General features: G+C 38.7%; 1 protein-coding gene across 1 annotated transcript; it reads right to left on the reverse strand.

The window, feature by feature from the left end:
• Positions 1-3,001: 3,001 nt before the first annotated feature.
• On the reverse strand, positions 3,002-8,922 carry LOC128227071 (anhydro-N-acetylmuramic acid kinase-like). The gene is made up of 2 exons (XM_052937273.1): positions 7,301-8,922; positions 3,002-4,274 (listed from the first exon to the last, which is right to left on the reverse strand). The coding sequence occupies exons 1-2, from the start codon at positions 8,045-8,047 to the stop codon at positions 3,876-3,878; spliced, it is 1,146 nt and encodes a 381-aa protein (XP_052793233.1). The 5' UTR covers positions 8,048-8,922; the 3' UTR covers positions 3,002-3,875.
• Positions 8,923-21,380: the final 12,458 nt, after the last annotated feature.

Raw genomic sequence — 21,380 nt, forward strand, 5'->3', positions numbered from 1 at the left:
AGATAGGTTAAATGTTTTGAAGCATTATAAATGGAATTCAACAACGGTGCTGTTTTCCGCACACAGTGCTTTGAACGGGTAGAGAATCATAATTCAACGCTAACTCAAACCCTCTGAGCATGCGTGTTTTCCGTACTTAGCGAGTGATTTTCAAGGGGGGTGGGGGACATCATTCGATCGCTGATTTTTTTATTATTATTATCTTTGCTATTTCATTGTTTACTTTCTCCACTCTTGATAGTTGATACTGAACTTCAAAAACCCATAAAGTAAATGTCCAACCCCCCGTGCGTCTTTATGAAATCAATACAACTCTTAAGTGATGCGTTAGAACTTTGATTAAGTAAAGAGGCAAGATATTTGGCCAGACAAAAGGGCTGATCAAACATACATTTAAAGAGATAAATTATACGTCTGCTGAACGTTTGATTGTTCTAAAATATTTCAGCAGAAAAACGTACGAAATATATGTACAGTATATGATTAAGTAAAACATTTCATGATTTGCGTTAATGGATATTTCTGTAAACATCGTCGATGAATCCTGTCGACCGTATATTGGACTAAATGTCGCTATGTTCCGATAACACCCCACCCCAAACTCCCACCCCGCCACACACACACACGCACGCACGCACGCAATAACACCCACCCACACACACACACACACACACACACACATATATATACATACAAAAGCAACAACAACAACAGCAACAACAACACCAACAATTCCGAATCTCAAATTAAGCTTTATCAATATGTCATTTCCAAATTGAATGATTTTTTTTCAATGCATTTGTATTATACATTTAGTGTCTGAGTCTTCATTCCTAATTTCTTACATCCACAAGCGAAAGAAATTCCTATTCAACGGGTATTCATTTAATCATATTTTATTGTTCTCTTTCATACACATCAAGACAAACAAATTATATTTAACCTTAAAAATCACATAAAAAGAACCAGTGGATTTGGCTAAAAAATAACGACATTAGATTCAGCATATGCCGGTGGTTGTATCCAGTGTGCAACTTATGTTTACCTTAGGGTCATACATCATTGACTACATTCACACTATTAGTAAATTATTTATAACAAGTAATCCGATTAGCTACATCGTTGTTTGATCCAATTAAGACCAGTAATGAATACAAGCCCTGAACGATATGTAATGACAATAACGTTTTTGTTTGAAACCTTTTTGCTAGACGCAGCACTAATCAAGTAACGACGCACAGACAGGACTCTCGCTAGCTCAAATCCTAATACCATTCGGAAAACCTCGGCCGATTTCTATCGAAACAACCTCGGATGTATATGGACGGTTTTCATTGTCAGAAATCGGTACACTCTAACTACGCTGCAAGTAGATCGCGCGGTAATCTCAATTTAGCAATTAAACTTAATGACTTAACTCTTGGTAATCTTTATTATGTTTGCATTATATTAACATGATTCACTGGTTATCAATTTGAATTTAGATAAACATATACAAGCTTAAACACTTCATTTAATTAATGATATAATTCAAAATATTACGAACTACTTCTACTGATGTACCGGCATACATCCAAAGTTGTTTCGATAGAAAATGGCCGAGGAGTTCCGAATGATCCCGATACCAAACTGATCATCGTGTCTGTAAATATTTTGATTGCCCCTGTAGTTTCCATTGTATCGTTGGTATGAGTGAGTGACAACTATTTTACCGTCAATTCATTTATAGATAATAAATAACGCATGTGCTCATTTTACATAAAAATAAACATCATAACTTTATTGTCATTGTATAGAGGGTTTAAAATAGTTGAAGTGATGTATGACCGTATTTAAAACCGCGGCTTACAATCATTATAAATACGTGCAGTACTGCAAGTACTCGCGCTAGTTTAAGTACGAGGCTTGCTGGGATATTGATATAGTTTGGCCAAATTATTGATTCTGAAAGAAACCATAAATTTATTGAAGTGTTATATAACTTCATATCAAATATCCATTTGATGGATAATGCATTAATGTGCCACTCTTGTAGAGATCCTCTACAAGAATAGCAAATGATGTTTATTAGCTGTTACTAATATTCATTTTCTTAACAACCATAAACAACCTAAAACAAAGTAAAAAGAATATCCCCAGACACCTGTTAGACACATAAATGGTTAAATTTATTGTTGGGTATTTAACTGAAATGTGTGGGGTATATGTTGCACAAAAACCAATACCGGTAAACATTGCTATGAAGTTTCATTGTTGTAGGTGCTATCTGTGCTACAGGATTTTCTAGAACATTTTAAACTTAGTCAAGGATTATAACTCTAATTTGCCCGAGTGAAATGACACAACAATGGCTGGGGCACAACAGCACATAATGACCAACATGCATGAAGTTTCATGGATGTATGTGCATTATTGTTTGTACTATATGCTACACAACAAAAATCAGACCATTCTTTTCTCAGTCAAAGGTCATAAAAATGTTTGCCCAATTGATATATGACATCAATTTGCTAGTGCACAACAGCCCATGCTAATTGACATACCTTTAAAGTTTCGTGAGTGTATGTGCAATAATGTGATGCTACATGCTACACGAAGGTTCTCAGACCATTCAAAAATCTTGTTTGCCGAATGGATATGTGAGAGAAATGGCAGGTGCCCAATAACCAATGTCAACTTTCATACCTAGGAGGTCTCGTGGTTGTAAGTCAACTACCTATTGAGAACTATACGACACAATATGTTTGGAACGCGACAGGACGCGCCGCGCCGCAGGGACCGTAACTCCTTTATAGCCCCATCTATCTAGGGCTATACTATCAGTCCACGTGTACCAGGGTTGAGAAAAATTGATGTGATTTTTGTATATTAAGAAATTTCGTTAGTTTCGTAAAAAGGCAAAAATCATTCTGGGGTACCCCTTCTTCGAGGCATAATGGCTGGCTAGCTGTTAAAGAAACTTGACTTCATGCACTCAACAATGTTGAGGGATCTCTCACGATATGTTTTGTAATCATTTAATACGCAGTTATACGTAGCCATACCTATACATACACATATGTAGTGGTTGGTTTAATATATTTCATCATGATTAAATGCCAAAGACATAATGTTTCAAGGACTTTACACCAATAACATTGAAGAAACGCTGACACAATCACTTGTTCAACACATGGTTACTTATCACCTTGACATGTTAATCTCCAGTTAGTCTGATGTGTCGCATGTTTGCATTACTTCATAAAGGTCAGTGATCGAGCGGTAAATGTTGAAAGTCGAATGTACATTTAGACAAACTCACACTGTGCGTTGTGATGATTGGCATTGCAAGGTTACTGAACAAACAAACAGAAAAACAGTCTGGCAAAAACAAATTGCGCAGTTGATGTTTATGATTTCTTTTTCATGCATAATGCTCGTGTCATCTATATTGCGGTATATTACGCCTCCAACATAAATGACGAATTGCCAATAGTCTAGGACTGGTCACGTGGTGACCCCATATTTTTGCATGTTACCAAATTTATATCGTACCAAAATGGCGTCTATTTTCCGATTTCGATGAATTGATGAAACATATAAACATGTAAACGGGTTGTCGACGTGATATATACGTTACGGGGTTAGTAGGTGGCCCGATATGGGATATACGGGGCGCAGGGAACCATGTTCTTGTTCGAGCTTCACTCTCACCCGATATAATTTCCATTGCCCGGTATATCCCATGTCAGGTCACCTTCGAACCCTGTAATTTATAATAAACTAACAGATGCGACCTTGGCAGCAATAATACTAGAATGCCTTTACAACCACAACTCGGCAGGACACTGAACACCCGCTTTAAATCATTTAGTCAATTTAGCAATGTCAACAATTCAGTGTAATAAACTAATATGCTTGGCACTTCCACTTGACAGCGGTCTGTGAATGCTGCCAGATACCGAGTCCTGGCGGGCGCCTGTAGTCTCGCTGAACACATTGTCTTCACCGAGCAAGCAGCGCATGCCAAGGAACGCGAAAATCAGAGCCTCTTTGAAATTAATCGTTTCTTCGTCGACTTGCTCGATTTCGAAGCCTTGCGCATCCAGATATTGGCCAATCAGTTCAACAAGGTATTTGTTCAACGCCCCTCCTCCCGTTATCAGGACTGTCCTATTCGGATGGTGGGAAGTTGTTGCTATGGATGGCTTGGCCTCGAAGCAAGCATCTGCTACCATGGACGCAACGTGCTCTGTGCATGTTCGCAAGAGGTTTTCGACTTTGTATTTGTTGCACTGAAACAGGTAAGGCAAGTTTTAAAGTACAAAAGTAGAATATATATTCTCAATAAATGCAATCCAAATACATCAATATGTCTCTGTATTGTGTAAGAGGCTCCGAATGAAACAAACTCATAATCATATATTAGCGTGTCAAGATACGTTTGTGAACGCATTTTTACTTTAAAGCTGCACTCTCACTGAGTTACCGTTTTGGCAACTTTTTTTTTATTCTATTGTCTTGGAATAAGCCCATTTTTGCGTAAATATCTACAAACCATTGATATCACACTGCTAACAAAAGATCAGATTGCAGATTTTTTATATTTCCGTTCGAAAATTATGTTTTATATTTTATGGCTAAAAGCGTTACTAACGGTTTAAATAAATGCATAAAACATCAATTTTGAACTTAAATATGAACATCTGCGATCTAATTTTTGTCAGCAGTCTTATATCACTGGTTTCCATGCATTTTCGCATAAATTGGCTTGGCTCGTTCCCAGACAAAAAAAAGTTGTCAAAACGATCAATCTTTGAGAGTGCACCTTGAAAGTACTCATGTTTTTGGAACGAAAAAAAGGTTAACCGGTAATGCATCTGAAACACTTATTTAAGCATTATGTAACTCTTTTATATCATAATTTCAGAAAAAAATACAGTTATAGTATAAAAATGTATTCTGGTTGAAGTGGGGTTCGAACCCACGCCAGTAAAGTCAAGATTTTTTCTATAAAAAAAACGACGCATAAACCACAAGCCCACGGGGACAAAAGTGGCTGATATTATGACCTCTTAACAATACATTGATAACATCACATTATTATGTCAATCGACCAATCACGCAACAACATAAGGTGAGTATTAGTGTTGTTAACGCTAATGAAAATTGTGGTCATCAAAGACGATATTTGAGCAAATATCAGCATTTGCAAAAGTGTTCCAGCTTTTGGTAATTTTGTTTCAACACTCTCAATGAACTGTCATACTTGATTTTGTCATACGAAAAAGTGCATTTAAAAAAACATGAGCGAGTAGCTTTAAACATAAGTGCTTAGTGAGTAATCCTCAATGATGTTTACCAAAACCCGCCGTGTGAAATTATATTTACTAAATACGAAAACATTTGGTTCTCTTTCTTTAGTTTATTTATCATGTTCAAAAATGTAGAAACACAATCGAAAGTATTGTAACTTAAATTGTGTAAGACGTAAACAAACAAAGGTTTTGCAAAGATTAAGGTCAATGACATACTAAATCGCATTTCGCAATTTGCGTATCGCTATCGTCAAACTTGTTTCATCTGGTTATGTTTCGACCGATATGTAGGGGATCTGGCACACATCACAGCGTTTATCACTTATTTTTTAAATTTTATTCTCTAAAACGAGAACCAAATCGCAAACCAATGGATCCATGCATATGTGATTGGAATTGAGGTGTTGATTTTTCTTTGTCAGATAGACTAACTGCAACTTTACAAAACGTTTTACGTATTAATACACTCATGTATACTAGTGATCGATATAATAATCGAAAATCAATTGAAAATCGATTATTGATTTTTATTTTATTTTTAAACAGATATCTCAAAATATGAAATGCAGAAATAATTTAAAGTTACTAAATGCAAATAGTGAAGTTTATACAGCATGGAGATAATCGATTTCAATCTCCGATAATCGATGTTAAAATTTGGTCCGATTCCAAACTTCTGCATACTTTGAGTAGAGAATCATTCCAGTAATAAAAATTACGACAGTGATATCGTTTGAGTACTGAATAATTTGATTCATATATATTATATATAATAGGTGCATTATACACAAACGCTTTGTGACTAGACTATTTGGTAGGATTTATTAAACTGAAGTAGCTGATCCTTTATTTTAGGGTTAGCTACATTAAGAGTGTATGTAGGAGGGGGCTGCACATCTATTCTGGTCTAGCTACGCCCCTGACACTGTTATAAGATTGATTATGACCTGTATACACTCGTATGTGTACTTTGTATCATTGGCGTAGCTCCAGATAGGGATTGTAGGCCCATGTCTACACATGATTTCAAAAAAATGGTATTATTGAAAGGTTGAACACTAAAACTGAAGGTAAAAGGTATATGATTTAGAGGCAAAAAGTATAACCCAGTATTTCATTTAAGTGTCCTTAATATTGTATTTGTTTTCTTTGAGTTGTTATTATATTTCAATCTGTAATGGAAAACACATTCTCCATTAAAACTACGCGGGGGGAGGGGGCTGCACATCTATTCTGGTCTAGCTACGCCCCTGACACTGTTATAAGATTGATTATGACCTGTATACATTGTTTTGTGTAAAGAAACCAGCTGTGACCAAACTCATATTGTTCATTGGAAAAAATACCACTTATGTTATTGTAAACCGTTTGTAATAGAGACGAATGGAAATGCGGATTTTGCCATACTGGTAATTACACTATTAACTGCCGCGGCGACAGTTACCCCAAAACACTGACTACCTTTAAGAAATGAAATAAATCACGATTTGTCTTAAACAGGCACGTATTGCTAACATTATAAACATTTTAAGGGTGAGCGAAAATGGTATCGTATGACCATATGACGCAAATTATTTGATATGTCTGTTATAATGCATTATTTTGTGACACCAATTGTTTATACTTGCGTAACTTTCTTATGAGTTTAAGGTGTTTAAACGTTGCAAAGGCGAATTGTTATAGCTGTCGTTTTGTTTTATGTTTATAATTTGCGTCGTCATACTTCGCAAACAACTTCAACAACGAAAGGGCCATGACAATACAATTATAAACTAAACGCTTCCGGTACAGATCAGTCGTAAAAAATAAGGTTTTGCATTCACTATTTTGTCTCTTGTGTACTCAGTACGTGATAATAGAACAAAATATATTTGTTAAAACAGCTATTTTATCATATTTATCAGTTATGCCGTGTTAACTTATTGTTTTCTATTTATTGTTATTTGTGTTTCATCTGGATAGACATCAATGAACCAATCAATCAACTATTCAATCAAACTTACATCTAATATTGGCAACACGTTCTCCTCAATATAGTCGACCCAAAGTGACTTCGGTGGGTCTTGTTGGTAGTAGGAAAGGTTCTGAAGCTTCACAAGCACTTCCGGTACCATGTCACCTGAACGCGCCAGATCACCGTCCTTGTCATACTGTTGTCCGCCGCCTTTCTCCAACACCAGACTATTCAATATTCTGTTACACGGGCAAATGTCATAACCACGCATCCCTTTAATGCCAATGTTTGCAATGCCACCAAGATTGATACAGATGTCACTGTTTCTAAACAGGTATTTTTCTCCGCAGGGCACTAATGGTGCACCCTGTCCACCAATGGTTACGTCTTTGGCTCGGAAATTGCAGACGAATGGCACCTTAAGCATCGCCGCTGTAACCTCGCCGTCTCCGAGTTGGAAGGAAATGCCCTCCTGCGGCTTATGAAATACCGAATGTCCATGTGATGCCACGAACTGCACGCGTTCATTTAAACGGTGCTTTGTGATAAATGTCGACACGCATTTCCCTTGAAATCGTCCGTAATCAACATGCAATCTGATCAATTCAATACCAGAAAGGTTATCTGCGTCACGCAAGCGTTCTGACCATTGCTTAGAGTAAGCAACGGTTTCGGCCGCAAGGATGCGGTAGCCCCACAGGTCAGTGAAAATATCGCCCGTAAATTCCACGCAACAAATATCCAAGCCGTCCATCGACGACCCCGACATACATCCAACACCAACAAAGGAAGCCATGACCGAGTTAATCGTTCACTTCATCAGTGTAGCAAGCCGCGCTATTTAAAAGTGAATAACAAGATTGCCTCGCAAGTAAAACGTAACGAGTAGATCACATGTTTAAACTAGTTTTGCTCACTTTAATCAGGTGTTTAACGGAAGCAAGCCTACTTTATCCCTCTCCGATTTAGCCCCTTGAATTTCATTTGTTCTCCATTTAAGACGGCATATCCAATATACTTGAAATTTAAAGCACTGATTTTTGTTCGTATTCACAAGCGTTAACACTTTTTATGCACGACTAACAGGACATAAGTTTTTTATGTATCATGCCACGTTTCTTCCAATCTCAAATATCCTTCACCTGAATAGTATTGCACAAATACTCACCGTGATTGTATGTGACATTCAGTCAAGAACATGTATACTAGTATCAGAGTATGTCGTATCTACGTATTTAATTTCGGTACTTCAAATGTCTAACTGATAAAAGTATAAAAGTATGTCAGGGTCTGTAATTCAATACGAGTGGAAGTTCTGTTTTTCCATACTCAACTAGCATAGCCACAATTATATAAAAGGCAATATGACAACGATGTAGTCGTATTTTCTTTTCTTATAGCTCGACATTATTTACTGAAACGCGTCTTAAGTATTCTTAAAATATCAGATATTCATCTTAACTTATTCCCACTGTCAAGTTTATATCCACGTCTATCTTACACTTTATTACGTTGTTGGTAATAATCCTATTCATCGACAACATGGATGAATACTAATTACGTATGAGATCACTTTTGCTACAGCGTATAATTATTATAGCAAACTTCATTTCCAGAAATTCCAGAGTGCTGACAAGTGATGAATTAATTGTGACAAACCCCCAGCTGGAACGGAGATTATGCTTGTTTTCAGTCACTAACAAAACAACATGTGTTTTGGCCTTGACGTGGCCATGAAGTATGTCAATATGAAAATATAATCAATTTACCCTACGGCAAGAGCCAGTAAAGCTCGGTTTAGAATCAATACGATCATACGTACAACGTTACAGGACAGTTTGCATGGGGCGGATCCAGGATTTGACGTAAGAGGGGGCGTAATCATTTGACCTGCACCACTTTCTCAGAGCCAACACTTATTTGGTATAAAATGTTGGCAAGGGTATTTTGGGGCTCTCCCCGAAGAAAATTTTAAACAATTCCTAGTCGGAAGTGGTGCATTTGGGGCGTTTTACTTTTTTTCCATTAATGCAATAGAAAGTATATTTAAACGATTTTCGGGGGGTCGACGGGTGCGCATCCCCCCTCCTTGCTTTGTTAGTGGTACGAGTCGGAACTGATTTCCTGGGCTGGCTTCCACTACCAACTTAGATTTAACTTCAGATTTAACTTACTAGTATTTAAGAATATATATGAGTGTTTTGTTTGGAATGTAAAATGTAGGTCAGTAGACCAAGGATTAGGATAAAATAATATTGCCAATGAATATGACCCAATCAGTATAACAGATATATATCCGATGTACATGTATAAGTGGGGATTAATATGTGCACTTTTGATGCCAGGAGACACCATATTGAAAGAGTTTAAATTTAACGTTAGGTTAATGTAACTGTCAAAGAACTAGCATATAGTTTTTGGTCCCTTAAAAGGGACTAAACACCACATCGTCCCAAAATCAGCATATACATTTTTTTCACAAAACATCACTTCACATGATAAAAATATTGTTTTGTCGCTGTCTCAGCTGAGTAAATCCGTTTAAAATTAGCGCATAATGGTTTCCCAGTATATAGACTGGTGTAATGTGTATAGTTCAGCTCAGATACATATACCGACGCTGTTTTTAAATTAACTGGGGTTTACGTGGTAGACAACCCCAGTAAAGTTGGAAAAATACGCAAAAACTACGTAAGATAAAGTTGTCATGAGCGATGTGATACACCAGTAAGAAAGTGTCAATGCGTTATACACTATGATAATAACTTTATGTAAGTCATTGACAATTTTCTCTTTTTTTTGCAATTGTATCATCTGGTGTATTGTCCCTTTAAGGTACATCCTTTACATTCAGCAATACCTGGTAGCAACAGCCTTACATTATCAAAGTATTTTTATTGACAGCGACCGCATCTGCAACGACGACAGTTGCCAGTAATGTGAATTAAGCAATTGACCAGTGGCTATTAGTCGGTCAAACAATCAGTTGATCAATAACAGGATTGATTTATGTTCTATAAATGAATAAAAACACATGGTTGCATTGCCCAATTGATTGACTAAAATCCCTCGTCAAATGATCTCAACAAGTGGCAGTAATTGCTTTGGCGACGGGTCAGTTCGAAACAGACTAAACCTACGTGATTAGAAAAAGGTCTTATATAATGAAAACATTAAAAATATGTGCTTATTTCGTTAATCTAACATATACAATATCAGTTCAATTCAAATACTGCATTACTTATGATAATTTATTCATATCTGGCTGTGATGTTTTGTCCTGAATGCATTTGTATCATTTTGCGTATATCATTATTCACGGTTTAGACATTTTGTGACAACCATAGTGATATATTAAAATATTGTGTTTTGTATAAATCAGATATAGTGTATACGTGAAAATCTTTTGGAAGGCGACTATAAATTAATTGCTAGATTTTCATCCCTGCCACGGTTAAACAGTCATCTGAGAAAAATGAAAAATAAAAAATGTCACCGCGATTAAAATAAATAGATGAAAATCTAGCAAGTATTTCTTATTGGCCTAACTGAGGTGACTCGTCTGGTAACAGTCAAGTTGACCGATCCGAAGCCAAGTTAATCGGACTGCAAAATTGCCGAAGAAGTCGCAATGTAACACATTATGTATAAGTGGATTCAATGTTCCTATTACCAGTATGGAACAAGATTTACTTTAACATCAACGTAGAAATATATGTACTAGATACACCAGGTGCGTAGCTGACTGTAAGCAAATACGCACATGCGTAATGCAATTTTGACAGGTCTAAGTTTTTGTCATACAAAATACCCGAATTTTAAATAAAACCGAAGGGGGTAGGGGGTGAAAGGGGTCATATGTTGTCCGTCATCGATCTGCGTAACCCCAAATTGGCCCTAGCAACGCGCACGTACACTATACACAGGGGCGTAGCTAGGGCCTTAAAAAACGTGTAGGCCCGATGATTCTATGTGAGTTTTGGGACATTTATATGCACATTAAACACACTAAATTATACTTGCAATGATTACAATAAAACCAAGTAATATACTCTGTACGTACATGAAGTTTGAATAAACAACAAACTTGCCAGGGTAAAAAAATGTTCAAAGTGTTTGAATAGCTATTTGATTTTAATGCATTTTTTAGTTATTTAAATTAATGTAATTGTCATTTTTCATTAAAGTTGTAGGCCCAGGCCTACAAGGCCTATATGTAGCTACGCCACTGATACACTGCACTTATCACATAATAGTATGTTATATGATATGTATAAGCTACTCCTAAGCAGTGAATTTACAATCATAGCTGGATTTACGATATAGAAGTTTTTTGGGGGGTTTTGTGTTGTTTGTTATGCACGTCTTTATGCAATATGTTAGTTAAATTAAATAACAAGGTTTTCAAAGTTTTTCTTTATTATTTTTATTGAAAAAATGTGTTTTTTTTATAAATTTTTGAATGACGCCACGCTATTTTGATATTCAAATCAACATTTCTAAACAAGGATAACTCATTCAATTCACCATTCGTCTTGTATGCATTTACATTTAATGCTGTACGTAATTATATAAAACAACGGAACAACATGTAGTCCACACGCTGGGGCGAATCCAGGAAATGACGTTGGAGGGGGCGTAACTTAGGGGCATAACCTTTTGACACTGCCTCTCCTCCCGAACCGAATTTAGATAGTTTAAAACGTTCTCAGTGGGGTTGGAGGTGCACCTCCAAGAGAATTTTAACCATTTCAAGTCCGAAATGAAGCATTTTGATCGTATTTTGTTGCTTTCTTCTCCGTTATTGACATAAAAATCAAACTTGGAGAATTTTAGGGGAACAAGACAATAAGCAAAACACAACCATCAAAAAATGTTAAATGGTGGTGATGTATCCGCCTCGGTTCGGTCAGTAAATATTATATTCGGTGGAATTTTAATGTGTTCTTAAACGGCCAATCTCACACACTTTGGCTTGTAATCTTGTAAATATTTTATAAGGAGTGAATATATCCGTCTCAACTTTCAGGACTTAGATAATTAAAAAAGAAAGACGTTTAACAAACGGTAACTGGATAGTCTCAAATAAACCCACGCTGCTCAAAGTGCATAGTTTGCAAACGCGTTTCAGATATCTAAATCGATGTGCTGTGCATTTTCATTGATAAAAAACTAGACGAATTCAATTTGATGCGAGACATCAAGGACGCGACTCAATAGGTGATTGAAATAAACAGGGGTAACTTTAAAGATTAAATAAAATGTATCCCTCTAACACCAAAATGAAATCCATTTAGTCATTTCGAAGTTTATCTCTGTTGGACAATACTCCCTTGTCCTTTAATGGCTGCATAACAGCTTAATTAATGTGCATAATTGCATGGCATGGTGATAAACCACAGAATTGTACCCCCTGAATCTTATCGTTGAAATTTTCGACTTGTATGCGCCAATCGTAACAACTCGGGCATCCCCGGCAAGCTTTGAAATATTCAATTATGTTGGATACTGGCCGAGGTGATCCGATTGTGGTATGCGCGATGTGAATATAAAGCGATTTTTCAAGCGCAGTGCTTTCCCTTGGCGAAGGATATAACTATTTCACTGTCTGACCAGCACCCAGTCTAAATGAAAAAGACAGCCGTCTGGCTAACATTTCTTTATAAAAAAAAATAACATGGTATGTATCGCTTGTTTAACTAATCATTGATATCAAAGCGATTTCCTTGTAACTTAGAATAAGAAAAAAATGACTTACTGATAAGAATTCACTTTTTTTACAGTCTCAACGTTTATCCGTAGAAACTTGTCCATTAAGAATTTAAACATTTTTATCGGACCCTTTGATAAAAAAACGACACATCAATACTTTATTGATAACCTGAAGATAAACGGCCACCATTTCAGTTAAGGCTTACTAACTGACGTTTATGAGTTCGTTCCCCGCTTGCAGTCTATGCGTTTCGGTGGAACATGGATGAGCGACTGAACTAGAGCTAGTACAGGTATGGTATTAAATAGATCAATTTCGTGAATTATGTACGGCAATTAAATTTCAGTGCATCAAGTCTCTTTTGTTTAAGGCAAGCGCTGAAAATATCGTGAGAAAGAAGTGATCATTGTAGTATAAATTTACAATTATAAAGGTCATACAAAACAGGTCGTCCTCATTTAAAGCGGGATAACATAACTCCACTATCGGTTGGCGTCACCGACCATGCCAAGCGACGCAATCCTGCGGTTCATGTATTGGTGCTGCCCTTATAAAACCAGATCATGTATGATCAAGTTATTGTTTCACTTATTTTCTCAAATATTATAACACATTCTATATGTTTGTATCGTTTTATTTAAAAAATAAATAAACACAACGGAAATATACTGGCAAGTTCATGCACGCACTTTGTTTATTTGTATGAAAGCAAAAAGACATAGGGCTGTTTTGGTTGTTTTTGTGTTATTTTAATGTTGTTTCATTGTTGTTTGAGAGTTTGTTGTTGTTGTTGTTGTTTTTAAAAAAAATACTATATTACGTTGTAATCAAATAAGGCACAAACAGTTGAGTTATGCTTCTAAAGCATAAAATACGAAGTGAAAATTGCCTTCTTAGTTTGGCTGAGATGGTTTATTGACCAGGGCGTATCCGAGGTTGAGATGGTTTATTGACCAGGGCGTATCCGAGGTTGAGATGGTTTATTGACCGGGGCGTATCCGAGGTTGAGATGGTTTATTGACCGGGGCGTATCCGAGGTTGAGATGGTTTATTGACCAGGGCGTATCCGAGGTTGAGATGGTTTATTGACCAGGGCGTATCCGAGGTTGAGATGGTTTATTGACCAGGGCGTATCCGAGGTTGAGATGGTTTATTGACCGGGGCGTATCCGAGGTTGAGATGGTTTATTGACCAGGGCGTATCCGAGGTTGAGATGGTTTATTGACCAGGGCGTATCCGAGGTTGAGATGGTTTATTGACCAGGGCGTATCCGAGGTTGAGATGGTTTATTGACCAGGGCCTATCTGAGGTTGAGATGGTTTATTGACCAGGGCCTATCTGAGGTTGAGATGGTTTATTGACCAGGGCGTATCCGAGGTTGAGATGGTTTATTGACCAGGGCCTATCCGAGGTTGAGATGGTTTATTGACCAGGGCGTATCCGAGGTTGAGATGGTTTATTGACCAGGGCCTATCCGAGGTTGAGATGGTTTATTGACCAGGGCGTATCCGAGGTTGAGATGGTTTATTGACCAGGGCCTATCCGAGGTTGAGATGGTTTATTGACCAGGGCGTATCCGAGGTTGAGATGGTTTATTGACCAGGGCGTATCCGAGGTTGAGATGGTTTATTGACCAGGGCGTATCCGAGGTTGAGATGGTTTATTGACCAGGGCGTATCCGAGGTTGAGATGGTTTATTGACCAGGGCCTATCTGAGGCATTTTGGACTGTAGGCCATACACAACATGGGATCGTTCATGAAGGTCTTTCTTTAGTTTGGTCTGTATATGTTATTGGTGGTGGAAGCGGTAGGATGTACCCATGCAACCGTAGTAATGTTTTGTAGAATACAGGTATAAAGGTACAATTTTTATGCAGTCTACAGGCTTACATTACATTGTAGTCAACATACAAAAAAATAAATAAATAAATACATCTCAGTTGGGGTTTTACAAGGCATCATAACATGTATGTCAAATAAATTCACAGATTTTGTGAAATTTCCATTTACTGTTCGCATAACAGTGGACCATCTAGTCAGTGGTTATAATTCTCCATTTATGAAACAGCCGAGCATAGTATTTCTATACATCCGAATTTCACGACAAAATGCATTTAATCTAATTCTTCAATTGCATAAATAGAAGAAGTATAATAAATTACTTGAGACGTACGGTATGAAATTGTCAGCTGTAAAAGAAGTAAGTCCACTGGTCTGATTACATGCGTGTTGCACCATGGTTACCACTGTTCGCATAAGGTCGGGTGTATTTCTTCATTCTTTCATCAGGCTGGGGAATAGAGACATCGGACAAATAGTCTAAATTAGTCTGGCCCTTGTAAATAATCGTTCCGTTCTGTTCCGAAAATTCCTTTCCATGTGGGTCGTAGAAACCGACTCTGCTAGGTATTCTTTCCCCTTGGTCCAGAGTACTGTAATGGGAAGAAAAATCATCGTGGTCAGAATTTGTGTCGCTTTCAAAATTGTCTCTGGCGGAATGAGCTTGGTCTCCTTTAATCCTGTACGCAACGGGGCTAGGACTGCTTTGCCTGCTATCTCCCCCATATCGTTTTCGTTTTACTGTATCCGTTCCGTTGAAAAGATATCCGCCTACATTTTCACTTCGTTTCAAAGCATTTTTCATGCGTCTTGGTACGTCTAATTGAACGCGTCCCTTGTCGTAGCTCAAGTCTGTGTCAAGCCCTTTCATTGCCGATTTTGTATACGATCGTCTGTTTCTTTGAGCCATTTTATCTCGGTTTCCAAATGATTCACTTTCAGATTCCATATCATGATCGTAGGCGTCTGCGCTTCTAGGCCGCCTCTTTAGATTTTTCATACGTTGTTTCTGGATATCCTTTTTTCGAAGGACAAGTTCGTGTGTTTTCATTCTGAGTTCGTCCATGTCCCTACTGACACGTCTCGTCGTATTAGGGGAGCTGACTGAAGAGATCGGCTCGGCAGAAGCAGGTCTATAATGATTGTGTTTGTACATGTCGCGGGCAAGCACTTTTTGTTTTCTTTGTGGTGAAGGGGAAGCTGAAATCTGTTTTCCATTTAACCGGCTTCGTCCATTCCGATTGGCTTGTATGGTGGAAGGGTTCTCGCGCTTGCCAAACAGATTTTCTTGGCTTCCGTAATATGTTGGCAAATTAGGGTTATGCGAATGAAGTGAGATTGCATCAACATTGTCATCGAAATGAACCTGATTAAAAATAAGCCTTGGCTCATGAGAGTCATGTCCATTTTGGGGCGGCTTCAAGGGTTGTTTATTGTTTGCAAAGTTAGGCGTACAGTATGCTCCATCTTCGAGTCTGTATTCCTGTTGAGATGGTGCTGGATATTTCTTCCGTCCTATATCATCGCTGTTGCCGTACTTGTTAACTGGACCGGGGTTTGAAATATGCAGTGATTCCAAAGGCTTTAAGGTCCTGTAATTGCTAACATCTTGTGTGTAGGACAACGGACGATATTCGCCACGCTCAGACCGGCGCGAAGGCACTTCATGTCGTTGAAAAAGATCAAATCCCTGTGGGACGGCGATTGAGTATGGGCGAGTTTTAATTGATTGGCCATATTCATCGCGAAAATATGTTGGCTCTGACCTGTCCATTGCAACTTCTGTACCACTGCGATTGTCGAAATATGGAGTCTGCCTCGCGTCACGAACACGCCTCGATTCAGAACCATACCTCGCACTGCCATTTGGTTCTTGCATCGAGGACTGCCCAATAGTTTCAAATGGCATCCGGTTCACAAGTGATGAACGACGATTCATGCTTTGCTGGTTAAAATTGTTGTCTTGAAGTTTGTACCCAGTCGGCTCAAGAATAGTGCTTAGACGAACATCGCTGGTGTCAGAGACGTCATTTGAAATAGGTTCACTACACGTGTCACTTTCATCCCATGCATTCATGGGCATACGAGGTATGTAGCTGCGACTAAATGAAAGAAAAAGATATATATTGATTGATATTTAGTGCTTTCTTTCAACGTAGTTCAAAGGAAATAAAGCAACGCTACTTAATCTGTATTTGAGATTAATTTAGTCTAGTCGATAATTTTTATATTACTCTTTGACGTAAGAAAAATAAATCACAAGAAATAGAAACCCAGAAATTCGTTCCACCTATTGCAGTGTTTGACGGCCACGCAAATGATGATAAGGACCACAAACACTGTGGAGGCGATGCCAGCCATCAGTGGCACGTCCAGTGCCAAGGAAGGTTCCTCCACCTCTGATGCCTCCTCACCATCATCGGCAATACTGTCTTCTGTGGCCTCGCCTTCTTCGCCATTGTCGCTTATCACATTAGTGATGCGTTGCTCCTCTGTAAGAATTTACAAAAAGCAAACTAGAGCTATCGCAGACGTGATGAATATCCGCCTTAATATTACAGGAATTGATAGACTATGTATTTTGGAAAATAAAACATAATATCTTTGTTATGTTTTGAAAGGGTATGTATGTTTGTTGTTTATGTCGGAAAATAGCTCATTGAGCTAGCGTTTCTTGATAGCATATACTCGACTTTAAATAAATATTCTTGTACCAGGGATATTGTAGGCGTTTTCTCTATTAAACTAGCCAACATTCCTGTGAAGTTTAAGCAATGTAGGCCCATCAATTCTGAAGGTGCATGCGACCTTACATTATTTCAGACTATTTTTACTAGTCAATAGCCATTAGCCATGTCCGTTTGAGTGAAATGTCAAACAAATGGCAGGTTCACATCTGTCCATGCTCCCCAGCATTTCAATGAAGTTTCTTGAGTAGAGGTGTAATAATTTTGGAGCTATATATGTATACGTGATATTATATTTTTCTCGGACTAATTTTAATTAGTAAAGGGCCATAACTCTTGTTGGTCCGAGTGAAGTGTCAAACAACCAAAATTACTATGAAATTTCACGAGTGTAAGTGTAACAGTTTTGGAGCTAGATGCGCCATAGCCTTGTTTCAGAGCACGGGACGGGACGGGACGTGGCGGAACGGACGCAAATCATGTATAGCGCCCAGATTTCAAAATCTAATTGAGTTGCCATTGAGTGATTTAATGGATTTTCCTTTTTATGAAAAGCACGATTTTTGCTTGAAGTATGTTTTGCATGTATCTAATTTATATGATGTTCATGATTCAACTCATGATATGATAATTTAGCTGGAAACCATGGCAATAATTAAACAGCATTTAAATATAGTGCATAGCCACCGGCTAACAAGTCAAGTTAATGTTCCATTTCGAAAGTTACAGATATTCGTCTAGAATATACAATGTTAACTCTAAATAAAAATGTTCAAGCGTTAAAATGCTCACTACATTACACATACTTGTACTTCACATACTTGAAAAGGCAACAAGTTTATATGTGAATATAAACACACACAAACAGTTTCCTTCTGGTTGTTTTAAAGGAACGTGATCACATTTCAAACATGTGATGCATGCATAAGCATTTATTTCAGATGCAGGTCTCTCATGGCTTACCGATTGTGTTCGTCAGGGGATGACTTTTCGAACAATCTAATGCACCAGTCAATTGTTGTAAACACGCCCCCCCCCCCCCGGTCCGGGGGTATACCGGGGATAGCGGGGGAAATGAGCCGTGTTTTACCTTTCATGTGGCCCCGCAGTGCCGGGGAATGCGGTGGTTTTGTCATCGCTTTAAATATAGCGGGGAAAGGACTTACCTAGGGTCCCTGGGGTGCGCGGGCATTTGGCGGGGATTTTACCATCTGTTCGTCCCCGTCCCGGGCGGGGATTTTAGCCGGGGTTGGCTGGACCGAAAGTCAAAGTCCTCCCTATTCCCCGGACATGGGGGCGTGGTTACAACTGACATAAGCATAACGCCCAATCAGTAGACTTATTAATAACGAGATTCAGCTAATCTCACTTGGTTGTATCACGGACCTATAAACCAAGCTTTATAGGTCCGTGGTTGTATTTTGACATTTACTGTCTCATGTTTTTTTCTTTAATGACTGACACCTTTAAGGGAAATCACTGGAAATAGGATGCATAGTAACAAGCTAAATTTTGTTATGTGGAATCTTGTTTTAATAAGGCGGTGCAACTTCTTTGTTTAACGTGTTTAATTTATTTAAACAAATTCGAGAAAAAGAAGACCTGTACCAATCCTATATTTCTTTGCAAACGCTGGCCTTCTGTTCTTGACAAGTGTGCATAGTCTTTGTCTCATTATCGTCGGCATTGGTGTTGGCGTTAGCGCGTTCCACTTATGCACCAGTCAATTGTAACCACGGCCCCCCAGGCCCGGGGGTATACCGGGGATAGCCGGGGAAATGGGCCGTGTTTTTACCTTTCAGGTGGCCCCGCAGAGCCGGGGGAATGCGGTGATTTTGTTTTCGCGCAAAATATAGCAGAAAATTCGCCTTACCTAGGCTCCCTGGGGTGCGGGGCATTTCGTGGGGATTTGACCATCAGTTCGTCCCCGCAGTGCGGAGATTTTACCCGGGGTTGGCTGGATCGAAAATCAAAGTCCCCGCTATTCCCCGGACCTGTGGGCCATGCTTACAATTGACTGATGCACCAGTCAATTGTAACCACGGCCCCCCAGGCCCGGGGGTATACCGGGGATTGCCGGGGAAATGAGCCGTGTTTTTACCTTTCAGGTGGCCCCGCAGAGCCGGGGGAATGTGGTGGTTTTGTTTTCGCGCAAAATATAGCAGGGAATTCGCCTTACCTAGGCTCCCTGGGGTGCGGGTGCATTTGGTGGGGATTTGACCATCAGTTCGTCCCGCAGTGCAGAGATTTTACCCGGGGTTGGCTGGATCGAAAGTCAAAGTCCCCGCTATTCCCCGGACCTGGGGGCCGTGAATACAATTGACTGGTGCATTTGCTTGTGTAATTTATCGATAAGCGCATATTTATTACATTGACAAACGCATATTTCTTAATACCAAACCGACCATACATATATATGTGCGAAGATAAGCCCATGTTGCCAGTATTAGATTAATCATAAGAAATTCGTAACAAATTTGACAAACTACTGTCTATGGTTTTTAAAAGTACCTTTGAACAATAGTGTTGTAACTGTCAGTCGAAGAAATCTTGACTGGATTTCAATCACGACTATATCACAGCAAGAAATATACTACCGGTAGCTCCAGCAGCATATCAACTTGCTGCTGGCAGCTTGCTGCTATGCTGCTGTGCTGCTAACTTCACGCACATGGTAGCTTGTCAGTTGATATGTTTGTTGTAGATTGCCACAATTCAACTGGAACTGCCATGTCCATACACCGAAATGTATCCTTGGTGTGTATATTTGCAAACGCCTTTTCTCTTGGACACTGGTATTTTTCCAAGAGTTTTTTTCTGAAAGAAATAGGATATCATTACCTTTGATCTGACAGTCCTTGCCGGTCCAACCAGGGGAGCAGCCGGCTCTACACTCCCCCGAGTCTCTCCTACAGGGGGCACCGTTCACACAGTGACAAGTGAGCGAGCAGTCCTCACCGTATCGATGTTCCCCGTCAACCGGCATGCAGCGACCCTCTGGAAAAGAAATGATTTTAAGATTTTGACAATTATGTGGTTTTATTAAACGTTTACAAGATATATCAGAAGTAGTCAGATACTCATCAATTTTGAATTATGATAGCTATATCAGAAAAAGACTAACATACTATTAGAAACGGTTTGTCTTACAGGCTGAACTATTTTAATAAAGCCATTGTATTCGTACACTTCTGCACCATAACTCGGGACGGGATACAACATGGATATTATATTAATTATTAATATTCAATAGTTGACGAACTTTTCCTTCAATGACTTTTAAAATAATTTTGAATGTTTCCTGCCGATGTTTGAAATAAGGTTTGCCACGGTATTCTTTAATCCCGTTATTACAAAGAAAACAAGCTGAAAGGTTTGACATTCCGTTGTCAGGTTTAGAATTTAGAATTTGCTAGAAGGGCATTAGTATTCTACTGGGGCCCTGCGATCACATCCAAAGAAACGAAAAGATTAAGCCCAAAGCATGGAATTAGAAAATTGGCGCTTATTTGTATATACAATGGTGCACTCTGATGTTACATATGTGTATCTTCTATACCATAATAACATGAAAAGATCACTGAAGGTTGTCCGGTTAGCACAGTGGTTAGCGCACTCGGCTTCTCACGAAGGCGACCCGGGTTCAATTCGCGGCCAGGGTGCATAAGAGTTTGGTGGTGTGTGGTCACCAAGCCGGACAACGGAACGCCCGGAAATGGTTTTCTTCCGGGCACTCCAGTTTCCCACACAACAGAAGGCCACACTCTCGAGTAACATCGTGCCAACGAGTGTAATAAGAGAGTAATTAATATTATGTTATTATGATATAAGGTAATATGTAAAAAGACCTTTCAATTGCGGATGTAAACATCGGACATACATCGAAGTC

The sequence above is a fragment of the Mya arenaria genome, chromosome 3, assembly GCF_026914265.1.
Source record: "Mya arenaria isolate MELC-2E11 chromosome 3, ASM2691426v1".
Classification (NCBI taxonomy): Eukaryota; Metazoa; Mollusca; class Bivalvia; order Myida; family Myidae; genus Mya; species Mya arenaria.

Coding starts and splice junctions, on each gene's coding strand:
- LOC128227071 (XM_052937273.1), bottom strand. CDS start 8,047: ATGGCTTCCTTTGTTGGTGTTGGATGTATGTCGGGGTCGTCGATGGAC. Junction 4,275..7,300: donor ACGTGTTGCCAATATTAGAT/GTAAGTTTGATT, acceptor TACCTGTTTCAG/TGCAACAAATACAAAGTCGA.